The sequence below is a fragment of the Rhinopithecus roxellana genome, chromosome 12, assembly GCF_007565055.1.
Source record: "Rhinopithecus roxellana isolate Shanxi Qingling chromosome 12, ASM756505v1, whole genome shotgun sequence".
In the NCBI taxonomy this organism is placed as follows: Eukaryota; Metazoa; Chordata; class Mammalia; order Primates; family Cercopithecidae; genus Rhinopithecus; species Rhinopithecus roxellana.
The window spans coordinates 133,601,867-133,623,475 of NC_044560.1; the positions used below are offsets into that span (position 1 = coordinate 133,601,867).

A 21,609-nucleotide genomic window follows, 5' to 3' on the forward strand; every position below is an offset into this window, starting at 1 on the left:
CTGCAAGGTCCCCTCTTGTCAGCCCCCATGAGCCTCGTAGGGGTCTCGCTCACCTTGTCCCCTGCCAGGACCTTGAAGGAGGCGATGACCTGGTCGGCTGTGTCGGTGTCGGTGGTCTCCCGAGACATGAAGTCGATGAAGGCTTGGAAGGTCACAAGGCCGCTGTGGTTGGGGTCAACGAGGCTCATGATGCGGTTGAACTCGGCCTCACCCTGCAAGGAGGGGGTGGGGTGGGGGACATGCGACATTGAGTGGGGCAGGGGCAGCCAGGCCCACACTGGTGGGGTCTCCTGGGAAACAGCTGAGAGCAGGGCCCAACCCGTGTGTGCGACCGCCCTGTTCCTCACCTGCTCCACTGGCTTTGGCCCCGGGCAGAGCCTGCCACTGCTCCGGCTGCCCCAGAGCCCCAAGCCCCCAGTGCCCCAGGCTGGGGAGCAGGGCCTCTCTGCACCCTCCCCTCCCGTGGTTTCCGACAGCAGGGAACTGGGGTCTACTGCCCTCAGCCCAGGCTCACGAGTTAGCTCTGGAGGGTGGGGAAGAAAGAGAGAAAGAGAAAGAAAAGGGGGAGAGAGAGTGGGAGAGCTGCCCCCTCTCTCTGGAGACTTCTAGGGAAGAAGGGGGGCTGGGAAGTCATCGGAGGGACCCCACCCCGGCAGGTGCAGCAGAGGAAGAGGCAGGCACGGCTGCGCTGCTCGGGCGGAGGAGTGTCCCCGAGGACGAGGAAGCTCTGGAGGCGGTGAGGGGGAGAGGTAGGGGAGGAGGAGGAGGAGCAGGCGGCTGGGGAGACAGAGCTGCATACCAGGCTGTATCCTGTGGAGATAAGCAGAGCCCTGAAGTCATCGGAGTCCATGCTGCCTGTCTGCTTCTGCTCCGAGGACGCAGGCATAGCAGAGGAGGCCGGGCCCAGAGTAGGCAAGAGGGACCGCCCCATGTGCACAGCAGGCAGACAGGACAGTGGCGGGGAGCAGGGAGACAGCGGCCCCAAGAGACCAGGTAAGAGGGAAGGTGTCCAGGGAGATGCGGGCAGGGAGGCAAGAGAGCCGTGAGATGGCACACAGGATGGCAGGGGTGGGATGGCGAGGGGAGAAAGAGAGAAGGAGAGAGAGAGAGAGAGAGAGCAGTTAATGCCACGGTCCGCTGGGGCCCAGGGTGCGGTACCTGCCGGTCGTTCTCCACGTCGTAGCCCAGGCTGATGAGGCAGGCCTTGAACTCCTCCGGCCCCAGCGCCCCGCCATGGTCCTGCCGGGGCCATCCGAAGGCAGGTGTGCGGGAGGGGTGGCGGGCGTGGAGACCAGGATGAGGGATCGGGGTCACATGCAGAGGGCAGGGGAAAGGGACACGTAGGGGAGGGAAACACAGAGTTAGAGGTGACGTGGACAAGGAGATGGCCAGGGACGAATGGGGTGGGGGGCGGCGCGGGCCCCTTTCATCCTGCCCCCAACCTTGGAAGCTCAAAGGCAGGCAGAGGCCTCTTATACCTCTCTGCCCACAGCAGGGGTGGCAGCTGGATGCTACAGAATTGAGGACAAGTCCCAGGACTGGAGGGGCTGTCCCCCAGGAGGATAGGAGGTAGGGGGGCCCTCCTTGCCTTTGGGATTTGGAGTGGGACAGAAGGAACTGCACCCTGTCCTGGGGACACCAGGTGCAGAGCTGAGGCTGCACACTCCTCAGTCCGTCAGCCTGGCAGGGTGGGCTGGGGATGGCAGCAAACTGGCACTCAGGGCCCCTCTGATGAGGCTGCCAGACCAAATCTGAATTCTAAAAGCACAGTGCAGGGTGTCTGTGTCCAGGTTCACAGACCGGGTTGCAAAGCCTGGGTGTGCTGAGACTTCATCTGCCCCAGGGGTGGTGAGGATGTCAACCCAGAGGGCAGGACTTGGGACATCTGGCCCCCTGCCTGTGTGTGTGAAGTGGCCCGGGCTGGGGTCTCGGTGCCACACGGCCACACCCTGACAGTGGCAGGGCCCTGCTGGCCCTGAGAGTGGCGAGCGACGCTCAGCAACTGTGATGGGAAAGGACGGACAGATGCAGAGACGAGGGGGCGGGCTGGGACGGCAACGGCGGGAGGGGAGAGGCTGAAGAGGTGGCAGGCTGCTCACCTTGTCGAAGTGGTTGAAGGACGCCCGGAACTCCTGCATCTGCTCCTGGCTGATGCCCTTGGCGTCGCGGGTGAGGATCTGGTTCTCCACCTCGTTGATGGTGCGGGCAATGGTGGTGAGCAGCTGCTCCCAGCCCACGCGAATGTGCTGCGGGAAGACGGGGGCGTGACTGTGGGCTGGGCGCTGTGAACTGTCCTCACTGTGGTGGGGATGTCCTTGGGAGCCTGCCCTGCCCTGGGGAAAGCCCTTGCTCTCCTGTACACCTCACGGAGGACATGGGCCGTGGTGCCTCCCTGCTGCCTCTGCCAACCACGAGGCTTAAGTCTCCACAGTAAGTGTGTTTCCCAGCTACAGGGGCAGCAGAAGGGCAAGGACCCATGACTCTTGTGCCGGGATCCCTGGGGAGACCGTTTGGACAGTCTGGTCAATGTCTCACCATTGGCTCTCAGGGGAAAAAAACAAGCCAACTCTGGTTTGAGGCATCTGTGGACCCGTATGGGGTGAATCAAGAGTGTCCAATCTTTTGGCTTCTCAAGCTACCAATATGACAGTGACCAGCTTGCAACGTTCCTGGCGTGTTAGCCAGTGGCAGGCTCTGACCCTGAGCAAGGCTGATACTGCTGAGGCCACAGGGCCAAACGGTGCCCTCCGTGGACCAGCTTGTCCTGTGAGGGGCATTGTCATGGTGATGAGAGCAGTGCTAGGCAAAGTGTAATTTTTAAAAAATGTCTAAACATTTTGATTTAGTCTTTTGAATCTTTTTTCATTTTTTGAGACAGAGTCTGGCTTTGTCACCCAGACTGAAGTGTGGTGGCACGACCTCGGCTCACCTCAACCTCTGCCTCCCTGGCTCAAGCAATCTGCCCACCTCAACCTCCTGGGGAGCTGGGACTATAAGCATGCACCACCATCTAATAGTTTCATTTTTTGTAGAGACAGGGTCTTGCTATGTTGCCCAGGCTGGTCTTGAACTCCTGGGCTTAAGCCATCCTCCCACCTTGGCCTCCCAAAGTGCTGGTCTCTTCAATAATTTTTAAACAGAGTGAAAAACAACAGACAGCAGACAGCTATCTTCTCATTGGCCTGAGCCATTTCCAGTGAGGAAGCCGGCCGTGCTGGTGGAAGGGCCAGCAGGCGGGGCGGCCGCGCACCTCCATGGTGTAGTTGGTGTGCTTGTTGTCGAAGATTAGGGCCTCCTGGATGAGCTGGTGCTGCTGCTCCAGCAGGTCCAGGTTGGGCTTGTAGTCTACGATGCTGCGTTCATACTGCTTCAGGTGGCTCAACTGGTCCTCCAGGGTCCCGTTCATCTCAATGGAGATGCGCCCGATCTCCTATGGGGGTGGGTGCAGGCGGTGGGGTGAGGCTGGTGGGCCTGCCACCACTGACTACCTGGAGAAGCCCACTCGCGCTGTTGGGCTGCATCTCCCCCGGGGCCCCTCTGGCCTGGGGCTTTGGCCCGTGGGTCCCTGGGAGGGAAGGCCCACTGCTCATGACTGTCCCCTCCAATCCTGCCCTCTCGTGTTAAAGCAGCTATGACTATGACAGGGAAGCTTTCTCTGCCAAGCACTCCCCGTGCCCAACTTCATTTTACCCTTGACCTCTTTGTGAGGCCAGGGCTGTGGCAAGCCCTGACTGCAGAGGTAGAAACCGAGGCTCACGGAGGACAGCTCAGTGCAGTTAGAGGCAGAGTTGGGATCTGAACCCTGGCCTGGCCATGGCTCCTGACCTCGGGCACTCTACTTCTCGGCACCCACAAGTCCACATGCTGCGTGGATGGCATGAACCTCAGGGCTGGCCTGCCTGGCACCCAGACCCCCTCTCAGACTTGCTGGGTTTAAACGAGGTCACCTGCTGCCAGCCTGGTTGCCTAGCACGCAGTGAGTGCTCAGTGAGTGGTGGCCAGAGCTGCTATCAGAATGACAGCACTCATGTGGCTGGTTAGTTGGTGCAAAAAGCATTTGTTGAAAGAATAAAGTAACTGTTTTCATCCCCATTTTAGAGCTGGGAGGACAGGATCAGATGTTCAATAGTGCCTGAGTCTCACAATCATCAGACCAGGGCATTCGGGGATCAAACCCACCTCTAGTCGACTCCTTAGCCAAGTTCCTCTCTGGAGAGCACTGCCACTTTCTTTTGTTTTTGAGACAGGGTCTCGCTGTCAGGCTGAAGTGCGGTGGCATGATCATAGCTCACAGCAGCCTTGACCTTCTTGGGCTGCGCACCACCACGCCCAGCTAATTTTTGTATTTTTTGTAGAGTTGGGGGTCTCACTATGTTGCCCAGGCTGGTCTCGAATGCCTGGACTCAAGCAATCCACCCACCTCAGCCTCCCCAGGTGCTAGGATTCCAGGCTCAAGCTCTGTGGACTCTCCTAACCCCGTAGAGTGATCATGGCCCCTGGGTGGTGAGAGTTGGGACCTGCTCTGCGAGGTGCCTCAGTCTGCAGGCCCTGGGCTGGCCGGGGATCCCCTCACTGCAGGAGCTCCCTTGGAACCTTCTCAGCTCTGCTGGACTCAGCTGCGCCTCACCTCCATCTTGGTCTGGATCCAGGGCCCCACGACATTGGCCTGGCTGGCAAACTGGCGGCGCAGGTGCTCGTTGGACTGCTGCTTGCTCTGCTCCTCCAGGAGGGCGTGGTCCCGTTTTGGCACCAGCTGCTGCACCTGGCAGAGGGGACGGGGCGCAGGAAAGGTCAGGAAGGTGGCCCCCAGTCCCGCTGTCCTGCCCCCAGCCCCTCCCGACGGCCCCGGCCCACCTTCTCCCACTTGGAGTTGATGATCTGCGGGGTGACAGTGGTGTAGGGGTTGCTGCCCGACAGCTTGATGTGGTTGCTCTCAGCGATCCTCTGGGCCTCCTTGTGGATGGCCAGGATGGCCTCACGCTCCCTGTCGGCATCCGGCAAGGTGGACTTGAACTGGTCATGGGCTGAGATCAGGCCCTGGGGGAGGAGCTGGAGTGAGGGGGCGGCCCAGCCCCACAGAGGCTCTTGGGAAGATGGGGGGCTGGGGGGCGCGGACCTCAATCTCCTCGATGGTGTGGACGATGAACATGTCCTGGAGGTCCTCCATGGCGCTCTCCATCCAGTTGTTGAAGGGGGCCGCGCGCTTGGCGTACTCCAGGTGCAGCTGGTCGATGGCCTCCAGCTGTTTCTCTGTTTTCTGGTGTATGGGAGGGAAGAGGGCAGGGACAGAGGGAAAGCAAGTCAATATGTGAGCAGGAGGGGCAGGGAGGGGCCTGGAGGGCCCTGAGGAGTCAGAGAACATCCTCTCTATGGGAGTTGTGGGGAGCTCATGGGTCTGGACACTATCTACACCACAAGCCCCAGGGCAGCAGGGGCATAGAGCTCCATGGGTGATGTCACCCCCTCCTCACCTCCAGGGCTTCCCTGCGACTGTGGGTCAGAGAGCCGAGGGCGTCCCACTGGTCGCAGATCTTCTGGCACCGGGTGTTGACATTGTGGGAGTCGTAGTAATCCAGCTCGCTGCGGGCCGGGCAGAGAGCAATGAGGCCCGGCAGGGACAAGTGGTGGTGGCTTGGACCCACCTACTCCCAGGATTCCGAGGCCGGGGTGTCAGGGCAGTCAACATTCCAGGATATCAACAACCAATCACTAATCAATCACCGCTTGGTTCTGGCCCGTGGGACCCCCAGGGTAGAAGGGAAGGGGTGATAACAGGGCTGGTTAACAGGTGATTACCAGGCGTGAGCGGGGAAGGGGCTTCTTCCTGCTCACCCATCCCTGACTCATTCTGCCACTATCAGCTAAGAGTGTGGCCCTTCAACCAGGCCTTGGGGCCTGAGGAGGGGTAGGGGGCAGGGAACGACTCTGGGGAGGAAGAGGACACGGGGACCAGGTGAGCCAGCCACAGACAGTGGACAGGGGCTGAGGCCGTGCTCCACAGTAGGGCTGGGGGCCTGGGCGCCATTCCCATCTCAACCACTCCATTGCTGTGTGATCCTGGGCAGACCTGTTGGCCTCTCCGTGCCTTGGTTCCCTCAGGGACAGAGTTGCTGTGGGGATTAAATGAGCTGGTACACATAAAGTCCTGAGAGCTCAGTGAGTTTTTGCTGTCGCCATTAATAAGCGCTCAGCAGGGCTGCCCACCCAGCTCATCCTGGACAGTCCACAGGCCTCTGTACTTCCCCAGCAGCAGAACAGACAGGACCTGGACAGCCCTCCCTTCTGTTCCTCCAGGGCTACCGTCCAGAAAGCTGCTTCAGGGACCGCCTATTCCTGAGCAGAGTAATGGGTTTCACATGGCGTTGCCCAGGGCCTGAGAAGGGGGCAGGCCTAGGGTTTCTTTCAAGTCTGTTTCCTACGAGGTTCTAGGGGCTCCCCCATCACTGAGGAAGCTGCCTGTGTCCCACCCCCATACCCCTGAGGGTGCTGCATCTGTGGCCTTGCTCTCCTTGGCCTGGATGTGGTGGTGGCAGAACCTCCGGGGTGCCCCAACTGTGCCAAAGAAGCAGCTGTGGTTTACAGTGCTGTGATGGCCCCATGGGACTCCTGCCTCTGGCTGAGCCAATGGGGAACCCTCAAAGCACCCGGGCAGTGGGGGGTAGTGAGTCAGGGAGGAAACCAGCTCTGCCCGGCATAGGGCTCCACTGGGCATCAGGGCCGGGCCTTGGACTCATAGGAATAAGCAAACATTTGGGGGTGACTGTGGTGGGGTGGGGGTGTCAGTGGAAAGAGCAGTTATAGCCAAGGATCCTATTTTTGAGCAGACAGCTATTTTGGGAGCCCTGCTACCCCTCGAGGGGCTGTGGATTTTCCATGAAGTAATGGCCTGGGCCTGCGCTGCCTGGGCCCGCCCTGCTGCTGGCCGCCCACTGGTGGAATAAGGCCCCATTCACCAGCGCGAGCCTCAGCGTACTAATTGTGTACACAAGTTTATCTGACTGGGTGGGGAGGAGAAGGAGCCCGGCTGCCTGGAAGCTCTTACAATAAGTGTATTCTGAGCAAGAAAGGGAAGGGGCCGGGCAGAACAATAGGCTCACTGTGCAGCCCGGCTCCCTCAGGGAGCTGCGGCTGGGAGCAACGGAGGCCAGGGCCCATCCCATCAGGGGGCCAGGGCCTACCTGGGGTGGCCAGGAGAGGTGGCACCCCCAGGGACCCCTAAAGCCTGAAAAATCAAGACAAGGGGCCAGACACCTCCCTCCTGCTAGAGAATCCAGATCCTTCAGGTGTCCCATCTGGGGCTGAGACAGGATGCGCAAAAGGCCTCATCCTATGAGGCCCTTCCCTGGCTTCTGGAAGGAGGTGAAGTTGGGGCATTGGGGACCCTATTCCAGGCCTTGAGGCAGGCTGGGCCTCGGCGTGCTGCTACCACCAGTCTGGGCAGGCTGTGGTGGTAGCCAGGTGATGGGAGTGTCCTGAGCCCGCACGTACTTGAGCTCCTGGGCAATGGCGGCGATCTGCTCCACGCGGTCCTGGTGCGCGGCCAGGTCGCTCTCGAAGGCCTCGTGCTTGCGAATGAGGGCTTTGATGTCTGACAGCGTGGCTGTCTCGTAGTCCCGGTGCTTCAGCATGGCTTCCTTCCCTGGTGGGGGCAGAGAGGCACTTAAGACCACAGCAAGGCGGCTCTGGGGCAGGAGTCTGGAGTGGCTGTCCAAGCAGAGGGAGGGAAAGAGAGACTGTGGACCCCACATCCTTCCACGCCATTGACGGTGGCATGGAAACTTCCAGAACCTTTTTCCGCACCCTCTAGGGATCTTTAAGCCCAACTGTAACCTGGATAGACCTGGATGGACACTTCAGGGTTGGAAAGCCTGAGAGAGAGATTCCATCTCAACCCGTGTGTCCTAAACTTAACATCTTTTTTTTTGTTTTTTTTTTTGAGACGGAGTCTTGCTCTGTCGCCCAGGCTGGAGTGCAGTGGCCGGACCTCAGCTCACTGCAAGCTCTGCCTCCCGGGTTCATGCCATTCTCCTGCCTCAGCCTCCCGAGTAGCTGGGACTACAGGCTCCCGCGACCCTCTCCCGGCTAGTTTTTTGTATTTTTTTTTTAGTAGAGACGGGGTTTCACCGTGTTAGCCAGGATGGTCTCGATCTCCTGACCTCGTGATCCGCCCGTCTCGGCCTCCCAAAGTGCTGGGATTACAGGCTTGAGCCACCGCGCCCGGCCAACTCAGCATCTTTTATTAGTAGGAAACCATACAAATCGGGCTGAAAAGGTAGCACCTGTTTCTGGAGGGCTTTGATCCAGAGAAGCACCGGGGGTCAAAGCCCATGTCCCAGTAGGCTTGGGGAAGGGGAAGCATTGGAGCCAGCTTCTTCTAGGAGCCTGAGCCTGCAACCGCACAGGTGGCGGTTCTCTCCCACGTGTAAGTGCCCCACGCTGTCCTAAAGTGTCCTGTGTGCAGTGGGGTGGGCCTACCGTCAGGCCCTTTGAAGGAAAGGAGGAACACTGTTATTAGTCCCGGATCCTGGCTAATTACACATCCTAGAACCAAAGCTCAAGAAGCCCTGCAAGGAAGTGAAGGTCTTTAGGGAACCGCAGGGAAAATGCCAGTCTGGGAAGGTGGCTGCACCCCAGCTCCTACAGGGGCCCTGCCTCAGGGACACCAATTTGGGCTTCCCCAGAGTGGTGGCAGAGATCCCCTCAGCTCTATCCCAGCGCACCTGAAAGTTGCCCGCCCAGTGCAGCCACCAGGGCCTCTCTGGGCCTGTGCCTTCATCTGTAAAATAGGGCCAGCCCCAGCACCTATGTGGCATGGAACTATTCTCAAATTTCAGTGAGGTGGTGTTCGAGCACAGCAGGCATGAAGCCAGTACCAGCATCACCTCAGCCTCTCCCGGTCTCATCTGTCAGGCACCTACCAGCCTCCCCCCGGGATCGGCTCTGGCGCTGATGGGCAAGAGGTGGGCGGCCTGAGAGATTCTGGCTCCATCGGCCCTGCTGCGCAGCCCTGGGGCAGGAGGCTCAGCCACAAGGCAGCCTTGCAATTCCCTTCTCCAATTGCTTTCTCCCAGGGGCGGGAACCGGAAACAGCAGGTGACATCTCCCTCTGCCTCAGCAGAGTCCCGGAAGGGTGCACCGAGAGAATGTGGGCAGCGGGCCATGGCCACGGCTACCTGGGATCCAGGCCAAGGGACAGCCGGAGTGGGGACAAGGGGTCGCTAGGGGCGGGTCGTATTCCCAGGAAATCAAGTCCCTTGGAGAAGCATCCACGATGACCCTTCCGCTGCGGGCTGTGGGGGATGGTGAAGGGCGCGGAGCGAAGGTCGCCCACCCACCGCAGGGCAGAGGAGGTCGCTATGACCAGACCCTGGGGTGTGGAGGGCCTGCCCATCCCGTTTCACATAACTGCTGCTTGAGAGGACGGAGGCTCTGAGTCTTGGGAATTAGTAGTCCAGCCTGTCTGGGGGTTCTGGCGGACGCCATGGGCAGACCCGGGTGGATGCCCAGCCAGGCAGAGGTAGGGCAGGGATGTGTGGAGGCCACTGAACCAGTTGGGCCCTGGTTGGAGACTGACTGGCTTCTAAACACCTCAGGTGAAGGCTGCCCCAGAGCCCTTCTCCCAGGGGAGGAACGCCAGTGGGGCCACCACACCCAGCCCCCCGGCCGCAGGAAACCATCTGCAGGGCCTCACGGAGCCCTGTAGAGGGACGGAAGAGCTGAAGGGTGGGCAGAAAGACCCCCAGAAGGTTCAGCCACAGGGCAGTGCCCAGGCCTCCATGGATAAGGACGGCTGGAGCCACCTGAGCTGTCTGTTGAACGAACGAGTGAATCCGGGAATGGATGGAGGCCACCAACCCACACAAGATGGCATCAGTGCCAACATGCTCTCCTCACACTGGTGCCTTTCTGCCAGGCAAAAGGGAAGTGCGGCATTTGGCCTGGCCAGGCCCTTCCTTCCTCCTCACCATCCACTGTCATCTGCACTCTTTTCTGGCAGCAAAGGGGCTGGGCTGCTCTGGGGCTGGCAGCTGTTGCCGGCATGGCGAGCTGAGCTCCTGTGAGGAGGACACGAGCTGGGCCGTGACCAGGGCTGCGGGCCATGCGGAGCTGCATACTCGTATGTGGCCAGGGTGGGGAGGGGTGAGAAACTGCACTGAGGAACGCAAGGAAGGGCTCAGCTGGGCGGAGTGGCGGCTGGAGGGCCAGGGAGACAGCACTGGGAAGGAGGTGGCCAGAACGGGAGAGGAGTCCTATGGATGGCTCTTGTGGCTCTCCCAGGCACTGGCAGCTTTCTGAAGGCTTCCAGACCCCTGGGATCTGGAATCTCAACCTTGGCGTGACCCAAAGGAAGGCCAGGGACGTGATGGAATCCCACATCCGGAGCCAAGGGCCAGGGAGCTGCAGGGCTGCTGAGAACAGAAGGTGCAGCTGCGTTCCTGCAGGGGGAGCCAGGCCTGGGAAGGAGGCTCTGGGAAGGGATGGGAGGTGGGAGGAGCGAACAGGTGGGCCATGCTGAAGGGTGGGCCGAAGGCAGTGGGTGAGCACTGTCTGCCGTCCATCCAGGTCCCGCAGTAGGCCCAGAAGCCAGGCCTTTGCCTAGCCCAAGGGACATGCCAGTGAACACAGGCTCCCCAGCCTGCCGTCCATGCTCACAGAGGTGTGGGAGAGGGGAGCCAACTCTGAACACAGGGTGCGGTGGATGGAAGAGGCCTGCCCCACACGCTCGCCCTGGATGGGGAAGACACGCAGAGGTGACAAAGGGGCAGAGGTGACAAAGGGACGGGTATAAGGCCACTTCCCTGAAGCGCTGGAGGGAGCTTGGCTGTGTTCTTGGATGACTTGACCGGGGCCCACCTGTAAGTAATCTCTGAGGCAAGGGCAGACTGGGCAACAAAGAGGACCTGGCCCCTGAATGGTCCCTGCTTCCTGGGGCTGGAGGAACCCAAAGCAGCATTTCTTTCCTTTTTTTTTTTTTTTTTTTGAGACAAGGTCTTGCTCTGTCACCCAGGCTGGAGTGCAGTGGTACGATCAAGGCTCACTGTAGCCTTGACCTCCCTGGCTCAATCGATCCTCCCACCTCAGCCTCCTAAGTAGCTGGGACCACAGGTGTGCACCACTATGCCTGGCTAATTTTATTATTTAAATTTTTCTTTTTGTATAGGCAGGGTCTTGCTATGTTGCCCAGGCTGGTCTCAAACTCCTGGGCTCAAGTGATCTTCCTGCCTTGGCCTAACAAAGTGCTGGGATTACAGGTGTGAGCCACTGCACCTGGCTCTAAAGCAGCATTTCTGACACACACACATGCTCCCAAGCAGCAAGAAAGGGGACCTGAGAAACAGACCCAATGCGGCAGGGGGCTGTGTGTGCACCCTCATGAGTGCCTGAGAGACAGGAGGGGAGCGCAGGAGTGGGGCTGGGCAGGGTGGGGCAGGGCTGGGCCATACCGTCAGTCCAGGCCTCGTGGATGGAGGCCTTCTGCCGGAACTTCTCTGCCAGGTGGTCAAGTCGCTCCAGCCTGCGGATCTCATTCAGCAACCACTCCTCGTAGCCCTTCTCAGCCTGCTCCAAGTGCTGCCAGCCGTTGTTGATGTCCTGGGGCGGGGCAGGAGCAGGCAGGGCTATCAAAAGGAAGCAGGGGCACCCGGGGGATGTCTCCAAGGGATGCTGATGGGAAGTTGGCAGAGCTTGGCTGGGGTCATGTCTGTGCCACACTTTGCTGTTATATCTGGATGCCTACACAGGGCCTCCCAGCACTCGGCAGGTACAATCAATTCTGGATTAACAAAATGAATGTGTGAACGGGTGAGTGCATGAATGAATGGATATCATAGATGGGGAGGTGGTAACCGTCCAGGGCGCACTGCCCCTTTGTTGATGAAGGGCCTCAAGCGCATGGCGGTCTTGCCATCATAGCAGACCGGGACTCCAAATTCATACCACTCCACACCCACACAACCCGTGGCATGGATTTGGGGTGGGTATAAAACCCTGGGTGTAAAATACCCAGTGAGGGCCAAAGGGGAGCACAGTGCCAAGTGAAATGTACCCCTCCCCGAACCCAGCATCCGAAAGGCCGTGCCATGTCCCACAGGACATCAACAACTTAGGAAAGACTACACTGGCCAAACGGTGAGCCCACAGGCAGGTCTAGGGCTGCCTCTGCCCCTCACAGCTGCTCCCCTGTGAATCCTGGTGCTCACCGAGACCATCTTGCCCTCAGAGGGCATGAAGGCGGGCCGGTTGCTGAGGCGCAGCTTGGTCTGCAGCGTGTTGAAGTTGATCTCCAGCTGGCACTTCTCCTGCACCTTGGGTGGCTTGTGCACGCGCCGGTAGTCGCGGAAGTCCTCCAGCTTCTGCTGCATCTCCTGGATAGTCTTTTGGGGCACACGGTCCTCCAGCCAGGGGATGGTGCGCCGGATCCACTCCAGGAGCTGTGGGCCCACAGAAGCCAGAGTGGCCTTTGTCGGGGGCCCTCAGAGTGCTGACGGGCTGTCCCCCAGCTTACGGGCACATGGGATCTGGATCTTTGAGGGCCCCACCTTAGGGGCTTGCCCCTGCTCCCCAGCCCAATTTCTACACGATTCCTGCTGGAACCCCCGACCCAGAACTCTGGGAGTGTGGCCCCCTCCCTATCCCTGCATCACTGTACTATTCTCTTGTTACTTCCTGTTCCTGCCTGTGCTTTTCTTTTTAAAGGCAGGTTCGTGCTTTGTCATCCAGGCTGGAGTGAAGTGGCACGATCATAGCTCACTGCAGCTTCAACCTCCTGGGCTCAAGCCATCCTTCCACCTCAGTCTCCCAAGTAGTTGGGACTACAGGTGCCTACCTCCGAGCCTGGCGGATTTTTAAGTTTTTATAGAGAAGGGGGGGGGTCTCAGTATACTGCCAAGGCTGGTTTTGAACTCGTAACTTCAAGCAATCCCACTTTAGCCTCCCAAAGTGGTGGGATGACAGGGGTGAGCCACCATGCCTGGCCCATGCCTTTGCTCTCAGTCTTTTCCCTCAGGTCTAAGAGGGGAGACCTCCACTCCCATGACCCCGCCAAAAAGGTCCCCTTCCATGCTGTCACATGCCCCACTGCCGCTGTCTTCACTGAGCTCCATGCTGAGAGCCTCACTGCTTCCGGGCTCACTACGTGCCCCAAGGGCAAGGCCGACAAGCCCACCTGGCTCAGTCTGGCTATGCCAGTGCGTGTACTGGGCCTGGGACATAAATTAGAAAATAAAATTGAAAATGAAACAAATAGATACTTTTAGGAGCTACTCAGATTTTTGATGGAGTGAGGAAGGGTAACAAAAAATTGGACACTCTAAAACAATTCTAGGCCGGGCACGCTGGTTCACACCTGTAATCCCAGCACTTTGGGAGGCTGAGGCGAGTGGATCACCTGAGGTCAGGAGTTCGAGATCAGCCTGACCAACATGGTGAAACCCCATCTCTACTAAAAAAATACAAAAATTAGTTGGGCATGGTGGCACGCGCCTGTAATCCCAGCTACTTGGGAGGCTGAGGCAGGAGAATTGCTTGAACCTGGGAGGTGGAGTTTGCAGTGGGCCAAGATCATGCCATTGCACTCCAGCCTGGGCAACAAGAGTGAAAGTCCATCTCAAAAAAATAATAAAACAATTCTAGAAGAATAAAATCAGTTATCTGCCAGCACGGACAAGCTGGAGAAGTGGTTCCCAAATGCCAACTTCTGGCAAAGTGAGAAATTCAAGGACAGAAATACCCGTGTGGATACATTGTGAGGCGTGCTGCCAGCTGCCCTTTCTTGGCAACGGCTGGGGTTCTAAGAATAACCTTTTTACCTTATCTTGGTGTTAGAAGTGCTGGTGGTAACAGATGGTAATGTTTCTTTTTAAAACATCCGTAACTTGGCAAAATAAAAAGCTGGCCATCTTAGGTTGGACATCAAATAGTTTTTCAAATTTTTCTGGTCTATGAGATAGGAAAATCTAGGAACCACTGGTTCTAGATGAGCAGTCAAACCACTGCTCTTTGGGAAATTTTATTTTATTTTATTTTTATTTTGATGGAGTCTTGCTCTGTCGTCAGGCTGGAGTGCAGTGGCGCAATCTCAGCTCACTGCAACCTCTGCCTCCCAGGCTCAAGCAAATCCTTCTGCCTCAGCCTCCCGAGTAGCTGGGACTACAAGTGTGTGACACAACACCCGGCTAGTTTTTGTATTTTCAGTAGAGACGGGGTTTCACCATGTTGGCCAGGCTGGTTTTGAACTCCTGACCTCAAGTGATCCGCTTGCCTTGGCTTCCCCAAAGTGCTGGGATTACAGGCGTGAGCCACTGCGCCCAGCCTTTTATTTTTTAAATATGGAGATTTCAAAAATGAAGAGCCTCCAGAAAAGATATACTAACCACCCTTATTTCCAACTGAAGCATTGAGTTTGGGCTCTAGAGAAGGGCTGCCTGGGCTTGAAGCCCAGCTCTCTGTCCCACCAGTCATGCAACAGCAGGCACGTGCCTGACCCTCCCTGGGCCTCAGTTTCCTCACTTGGAAAGGAGGATAATCTGAGTTCCTGTCTTGCTGGGCTGCTTGTGAAGTGCCTGCACAGGGCCTGCTATCCTGCTGGTTCCCAGGCCCCTCTCCATCCTTCTGAATCACTCTCTCCAGGGCCAGGGCACGGGAAGAGGGGCTTTCACAAAGCTCCCCGGGTGATTGTAAAGCACTGAGGTCCCCAGGAAACACTCTCCCTGAGCATCTCTGTAGGAACCCAAGCTCGGGAGCCCAGGGACTGAATGGCAAGGTGGCTGCCAGTCTGACCTTAGCCTTGTGGAAGCAAATGGAGAGGCCACACACTGGCTGGCTAAATGCCATGGTCTGTGACCGCGCAGACTTTTCTAGGTCATCTCGCTGCCACACCTGCTTTCCCACTGTAAGAGTCACAGTGACCTCTGGCTGAGGGTAACGAGGTGGCCCTGACTTTCACCGAGGGGACACTCACGTCACTGGCCAGCTTCTCGTAGTCCTCCATCAGGTGCTCGTTCTCTTGGTTGACAGCCAGCACCTTGCAGATCCGATTGGCGGCAGTTTCAGCCTGGAGGGGAGCGCACAGTCAGGGCTGCCTGGGGGCTGGCCACCCTCCCTCCTGACGGGCATGTCCCTTGAAAGCAGCTGGTCCAAGGCCCACAGAACTCCTCACAGAGGGGAAGGAGAGGAAGCACAGTTCCAGTGAGATGGTGCCCTGTCCCAACAGGCCTTGTTGGCATCCTCACTGCTAACTGCAAAATGCCCCTAGGTCCAGAGAGCCCAGACCTGGGAGGCACTGAGGAAGCAGTGGGAGCCCTCCCACTGCTGCTCGCAAACCCTCTAGTGCCCTGCACAGAGGAGAGTGAGGCTGGATGGGTTGACTGTGTTGGACCTAAGACCGTGGAGGAGTCTCTCCCGGTGGGAAGGTGAATGGATGGGAAGCCAAGAGCTGGAGAGCTGGGGGCAGCAGAGCAGGGGCGCCCGGGCCCCGGAGGAGCCTGGTGGTCCATGCACAGGAGCACACTCAGGCCTGTCCTCTCTCCTGCCTTGGAGGCAGGGTTAACAGGAGCTCCAGGGGGCAAAAGTCACCATCCATGGGGCAGAAAAGCACTGGGACTTTGGAGGGTGAGAGTGGTGGACATAGTCCCTGGGCCTGAACTACAGGAGAGCATCCTGCCCTGTCCTGCTGTGGGGCAGTGAACAGTGTAGAGGAGGCGGGGGGTGCACACAGGGAGAGGAAAGACCAGGTACCTTTCAGGAAGCACAGAAAGGGTCCAAGAGGAGGAGTTGAAACGGCAACAGAACAGGAACAGAAAGAATGAGGAGGGTCTACAGAGTGATGGGGAAGGAAAATGGAGAGGCTTGGCCAATGGCTCAGAGCCAGCGCTGCAGGCAGCGATGCCCAGCCTCTCCCCTCCACGCACGGCACCTGGAGACAGGCGGGGAGGCGGCAGCTGGGGCTCGTGTGAGTGCACACACGCACATGCACACCCCGCGCCATGCTGCGGGACACACACCCAGAGCCCCAGGCGGTGCTCCTCAGAGATGAGGTCCAGGAGGTTCCTCGGCCAACGAACATGGGCCCCAGACCAGTGTGGAAAACAGAGCCAGGGCTGCAGCTTGTGGGGGTCACAGAGGTCAGTCCCTGACTCCTAACTTGGCAGAGAAAACTGGCACCCGAAACTCAAGTCCACTCTGTGAGCACGGGGCTGCCCCAGGGCAGGGGAATCATGTTTCACTGCTGAGTTCCCGCATCCAGCTTAGGGCTCGGTGCGCTGGTGGCGCTCAGGGTTGCTGAATGAGTGAGTGAATAAAGGACGAGGTGAGAACGCTTCAGTGACTGGAAATAAACGATCAGGACAGAATGGGCACACCAGCGCTAGGCCTGGGGTTCGCTCTGCATTTATGAAACACGAACCCTAGAGAGCACTCTTGCAAGAGCTCGGACTGGGTCTGGGGAAACGACGGCTGCAGGAGCAGCACCACGTGGCCGTCCTGAGGAGCACGCAGGGCCCCGGCACTTTCCGTCCTGAACGGCCAGCACCCGGCAGCTGAGCCTCCGCCACCCCCTCAGGAGAGGGGCCAGTGACAAGCCTCCAGGCCCAGCACCTCGGCACCCTCTCATGCTGTCCTGGGCTCGCGTGCCAGTCCCTGCTCCCCGAAATCTCTCAGTGCCTCCAGACTGGAGTTCAGCCTTAAGCACAGGGGAGCAGTGTGGGCAGAAGGAAAAGCAATCTGATGAGGCCATGTGGTGGGCAAGGGGCTGGCTCAGGGCCCGTAGGGGTGAGTCCAACGGCAAACATGCTGTTAGTTGGGATCCATGGTGATGAATCGTCCACTGCTGCTGGTCCCTGCCCATCTTCCTGCGGCGGTGTGGGTCAGGGGTCCTCCCTCCACCCTCTTGGCCCGTGCCCTCTAGCAGAACACTCCACACACAAGCTCCAATCGCATGCTGAGGAGGTGAAGAGGCCTTTCTGGCCTGAGGTTGGGAAGAACCACACTCCCCACCACTGTGACTCCCCCAGCTGCTTACAAGGTACCTGCCGTGCCAGACACTGTGTTAAGCCCTTTGCCCGCAGGAGCTTGTTTCACGCCCAGAGCAATCCTGTGAGACTGAACTACAGCGATGCCCATTTTACAGATAGGGTAGCTGAGGTCAAGTGACCTACCCAAGGTCACAGTACCAAGAGGTGGCAGAGTGGGGCCAAGCCAGACTGACGGTGGGTAATGGACTTGCTAGATTAGGGGCTCGAAGCAGGGGGTCCACAGAAGGTACAGCCCCTGCCTTCTAGCTTTAGGAACAGCTCTCTGTTTCCCTAAAACTTAACTCCTCTTCTCTCAAATGGGGCTAACCGTGCCTAGCCCTCCTAGGGGTGTGCACAGGGGCCCTCTGGAAGCCTGTGCATGTGAACGGCTTGGAGAGCGCCTAGTATGTAGTACATGCTCAGTAAACAAGAAGCGATTCCACCTCCTCCTTTGCACCTGTGCCAACTACTGACACCAAAGCAGGCATCGGAAGTGTTGCCTGAGGTACTTCAGAGACCACGAGGCAAGCGGGGGAAGCAGTGCTTGGGCCTCTGTGTGAACAATGAGTGCCCAGCAGGAGCCGTGGGGCAGCATAAGGTCAGCCGGGCCCAGGAGGACGGCTGCTGGCACACACGCTCTGCGGGCTCCGTCTGGCCTCTGGAAGGCTGGGACCATGAGTGCAGGTTGGGCTGCACACGCTGAGCCTTTCCTGGCAAGAAGCAGCTGCAGAACTGGGGTAAAGCCCAGTGCTCCCCACGAAAGGGCCCGGCAGGGTCAGGCAGGTGGTGCAGATGATGGACAGGGCAAGTGGGAACGCCAGGCGGTCAAATCTCAGCTCTGCCATTGACTGTGACACAGGGCTTCAGTTTCCCCGCCTGAGAGCCTGGAATGCCACTTCCCACCTCCCAGGGTGGGCTGTGTTCAGAGAAGGTCTGTGGCTCCTCAGCACAGGCGCAGCACCGGCCAGGCGGGAAACCTGCCCCAAGGGACCCTTCCGAGTCAGAGCCCAGCAGGGTCAGTCTGTGTGGTGTGGTGGCCCGCAGCCTGGCCAGGGCTCCAACCACAGATGGCCGGCGGTGACGCAAGGGCGGTGGTGAAGGCAAGGTCTGCAGCCCCAGCAGCGAGGTGTGCCCGGCCCAGCTCACCTTCTGAGCCCCCGAGAAAGCGTGGTAGAAGCAGGACACGTAAGTCATGATGGCCTTCTCATCTGGCCTCAGAGTACCCACAATATCTGCACAGAGAGAGAGAGAGAAAGAGAGAGAGAGGCAGGAGAGAGTGAAAGACGCAGGGAGGGCGGCCGGGCCGGCCCGAGGCTCATGCGGGAGGAAGAGCGCTTGCTCTGGACTGGAAGCCAGCCCCAGGCCTGCGTGGACATGCCTTGTGGGGTTTTGTGGAGTCCGAATGGGGTGCATTCCTTTTCTAACCAGGCCTGGGCTGGAGACAGACCAGCCGCGAGTCCTATAAAGGCAGCTTTGTTTTGGGCTGAAGGAGTCAGTTGCTAAATGATCTGTCTGAAAATGTGAGTGAGCACCTACCACCACGGAGTAAGACCCTTAGGGGCTCCCGTGGCCCTCTGAGTGAAACAAGAATTCCTTATCCCACACCACAAGGGTCTTGTGGGGCCTGGCCCATCACTGCTTGTCACTCACTCCTCTCTAGCTGGTCCTTGAATAGGCCAAGCTTCTTCCTGTCTCAGTGCCTTTGCCATGCTTCACCCTCTGCCTGGAACACCCATGCCCCAGGCTGCATCTAGCAGCTCCTGCTGCAAGTACCTGCTCATGTCACCCCTCCATGTTGACAGTGCCAGCTGAAGGTCACCCCAGTCATCTCTGTCCCCCCATCTGGCCCCATGTTCTCTATTCCACTCCTGTGACAGGCCAGGTGTGTCTCTCCCACTAGCATGAAGTACCCTGAGAGCAGGGACCTTGCCTGACCCAGTCACCAGGTATCCTCAATGCCTGGAAAAGCCTGGCACAGACGAGGTACCCGATAGGTGTGTGAGCTAGGGCTGAGGGGCAGCAACACCAGGGAGCAGGGGGTGGCTTCCAGTCAGAGAGAGGCCACTGCTGTCTGCAAGAGAAATGAGGTGAGCATGGGAGGCGAGAGGCAGCGGCGGCATTGCGCGGTGGTGGCGAGGAGGGCCTGCCTGGCCCTGCCCGGTACCTTCTGCGCTCCCGAAAAGGCATGGTAGAAGCTGGACACATAGGTCATTATGGCCTTCTCGTCAGGGCGGGCCGTGTTCACGATGTCTGCAAGTGAACGACAAGGGTTAAACTGCCCGAGGCAGGCGGGCGGGGTGGAGGCCTCACTCACTGGGAGCCACGGCCTTGGGGTAGAGGGACCCGCAGAGTGACTGTGACTTGGGTGGGCTCAGCCACACCCTCAGCCCCGCCCTCTCCCATGGTTCTGGAAAGGACAAGCCTGTGGGAAGTGGATTAAAATGAGGCCACTTTTGTTCTCTGAGAATGGCCTCAAAGAGTAGCAGGACAGTCAACTCCAAGGGCCACCAGAGGCCAGAGACACAGGTCCCTGCTGGGGCAGTGCATGGCTGGGAAACGGAGCAAAGCCGGAAAGGAAAAAACAAAACACTCCACTGTGGCGGGCTCCATACTCCATGCCTGCTGCAGGTAGGGAGGGAGAGGCCAGGCTTGCTTGCAGGAAGCCTGGAGCACCCCTCCTCAGCCACCTTGCCCTTCCCCGGCCCTGTGGAGATGCAGTCTCAGGAGAGCTGATCCTTCAGCTCCCCCTCCCCATACGCTTCTCCATCCCTGAAGGAATCTGGCCAGCCCAGGATGCCCTCGCTTTGTCTCCCAGGGCGACACGGCTGTCCCGAGTTCACCCGGAATCATTCAGCCCTTCTCACTGGCTCTGCCAGCTCCCCGAGGTGACCCAAAGCTCTGATGTGCCCACAGGCCCTTGCCCAAGGCCAGCCCTGGACAGATACGGCCATCAGGAAGCACAGCGCTAGCTGAACAGAAGAGATGACTTACCCTCTGCATCCAGCATCTTGGGGATGTCGAGGTATTTCTCGGCCACTTCGAAGGCATTGTTCAGGTTGGTGACAGGGTCGTCCTGGAAGGAGGCAAGTGGAGACAGCGAGAAGAACCCCATCAGGGCAGGGTGCAGGAGCAGGAGGCAGGCAGCGCTGGCCCAGAGGGAGAGACCCGGGAAGGCTAGGGCTGGGGTTTCTTTAGGCAGTTCTCAGCCACGTGTGGTGTGTGAGCGGGAGGGCACCGACTGGATAAATTCAATTCCTACTCACAGGAGTGCTTTGTGAAATCTTTGGGGGACAAACCATGGGCTTTTTCTCCAGAAAAATGCAGGTGTACCCTTTTCATACAATTTCCAGCCACCCACAGACCCTAGATTAAGCCCCCTGCCCTAAACCCTGGTTTTCATGTTGACTGGAAGATGTGAGCCAGACCCGAGAGAGCCCTGGGGACTGGGTAAAGAGAGCAAACCGAGAGCTCCCAGGTCCCAACCACCCTGAAGTGTCCCCCAGCCCCCTCAAGGGCTCCCCACTGCTTACAGGACTAAAGCCCACTGCACCCCAAGTCTCTCCCTGGCTGGGACCTCGCTCTCTTGCTCGCTGTGGCTGGAATGGGCTGGGTGCCGTCTGGTGCCTCCCCCAGGAAGCCCTCCTCTGGCTCTAAGCTGCCTCTTCTGGGGCGCTTCCTGGCTCCTGCTGGCTCGGGGTGCACTAGCCTACCCTGCAGCACTGCTCTGACCTCATGCCCTGCCACCCCATTCAGCCTGAGCACATGTGCATGGCCTGGTGTGGTGCTTTGCTTTGGACACTATTTTTGTCCTGCCTTCCCCCATGAGGCTGGCAGCTTCTGGTGGGCAAGGCCTGGGTTCATACAGGCTTTGTACAGGCAAATGAGAGCAGGACCCTGTATGGGCAACATGGGCTGGTGATGGTTTGGAATTCCTTGTCCTCTGCCCAAAGGTTCTAGAATCCAGAAGGTTGAGGAAGGGGAGTTATAAAGCATGGCTGGCCAGGCCCTTAAATAACCCCGGGTTGGTTGCGGTGTCATAGAGGGAGAGTGGACAGTCCCCGAGGGGAATAAGGGAGGTGAGAGTCAGCCACCAAGCCAGGGGGTGCGAGAAGCCTGCACAAGGCTCTCCCAGGCCACCCATCTGCGTGCAGAACCGGATCTGGAGGCTGGCGATGGATGGACATGGGGATGGTGACCCAGAGTTAGGGAGTCAGACAGGGCGCGTCTGTGGGCCATCAAGGGGAGCTCGAGACACCCACCTTCCTCAGCTTGTCATACTCAATCAGCTCCGGTCTGTGCCGGTGGATCAGGGCATTGAAGGCAAGACCGTCCTTCCAGCTGAGGAAGGAAGGGCAAAGGTTATAGGAAGGCCCGCTCACTGTCACGAGAGTGCTGTATGGCCCTGCGCACCCACAGCAGTGACTAATTCTCATTCACTGAGGTCTGGCCTGTGCCAGGCACTGCATGGAGACGGTGTGGCAGAGAGGCTGTGAGCATGACCTCCGGGGCCAGGCAGTCTGAGATCAAATCCTGACTCTTCTGCCTACTGACAGCGTGATCTCGGGTAAGCCAGGCTATCTTGGTTTCCACATCTGTACGA

General features: G+C 58.8%; 1 protein-coding gene across 1 annotated transcript in view; it reads right to left on the minus strand.

Moving 5' to 3' along the window:
• ACTN4 (actinin alpha 4) overlaps positions 1-21,609 on the minus strand; it is an 85,561-nt gene that overhangs the window by 1,357 nt on the left and 62,595 nt on the right. The window contains exons 6-20 of the mRNA XM_010385729.2: positions 21,269-21,347; positions 20,001-20,082; positions 19,174-19,259; positions 14,960-15,052; positions 12,201-12,431; positions 11,445-11,592; positions 7,489-7,639; positions 5,472-5,580; positions 5,117-5,257; positions 4,855-5,037; positions 4,628-4,762; positions 3,251-3,430; positions 2,100-2,246; positions 1,159-1,239; positions 54-212 (exon numbers count right to left, since the gene is read on the minus strand). Coding sequence (XP_010384031.1) covers positions 54-212; positions 1,159-1,239; positions 2,100-2,246; positions 3,251-3,430; positions 4,628-4,762; positions 4,855-5,037; positions 5,117-5,257; positions 5,472-5,580; positions 7,489-7,639; positions 11,445-11,592; positions 12,201-12,431; positions 14,960-15,052; positions 19,174-19,259; positions 20,001-20,082; positions 21,269-21,347 — 2,005 coding nt within the window. The remainder of the gene's footprint in view (positions 1-53; positions 213-1,158; positions 1,240-2,099; positions 2,247-3,250; positions 3,431-4,627; positions 4,763-4,854; positions 5,038-5,116; positions 5,258-5,471; positions 5,581-7,488; positions 7,640-11,444; positions 11,593-12,200; positions 12,432-14,959; positions 15,053-19,173; positions 19,260-20,000; positions 20,083-21,268; positions 21,348-21,609) is intronic.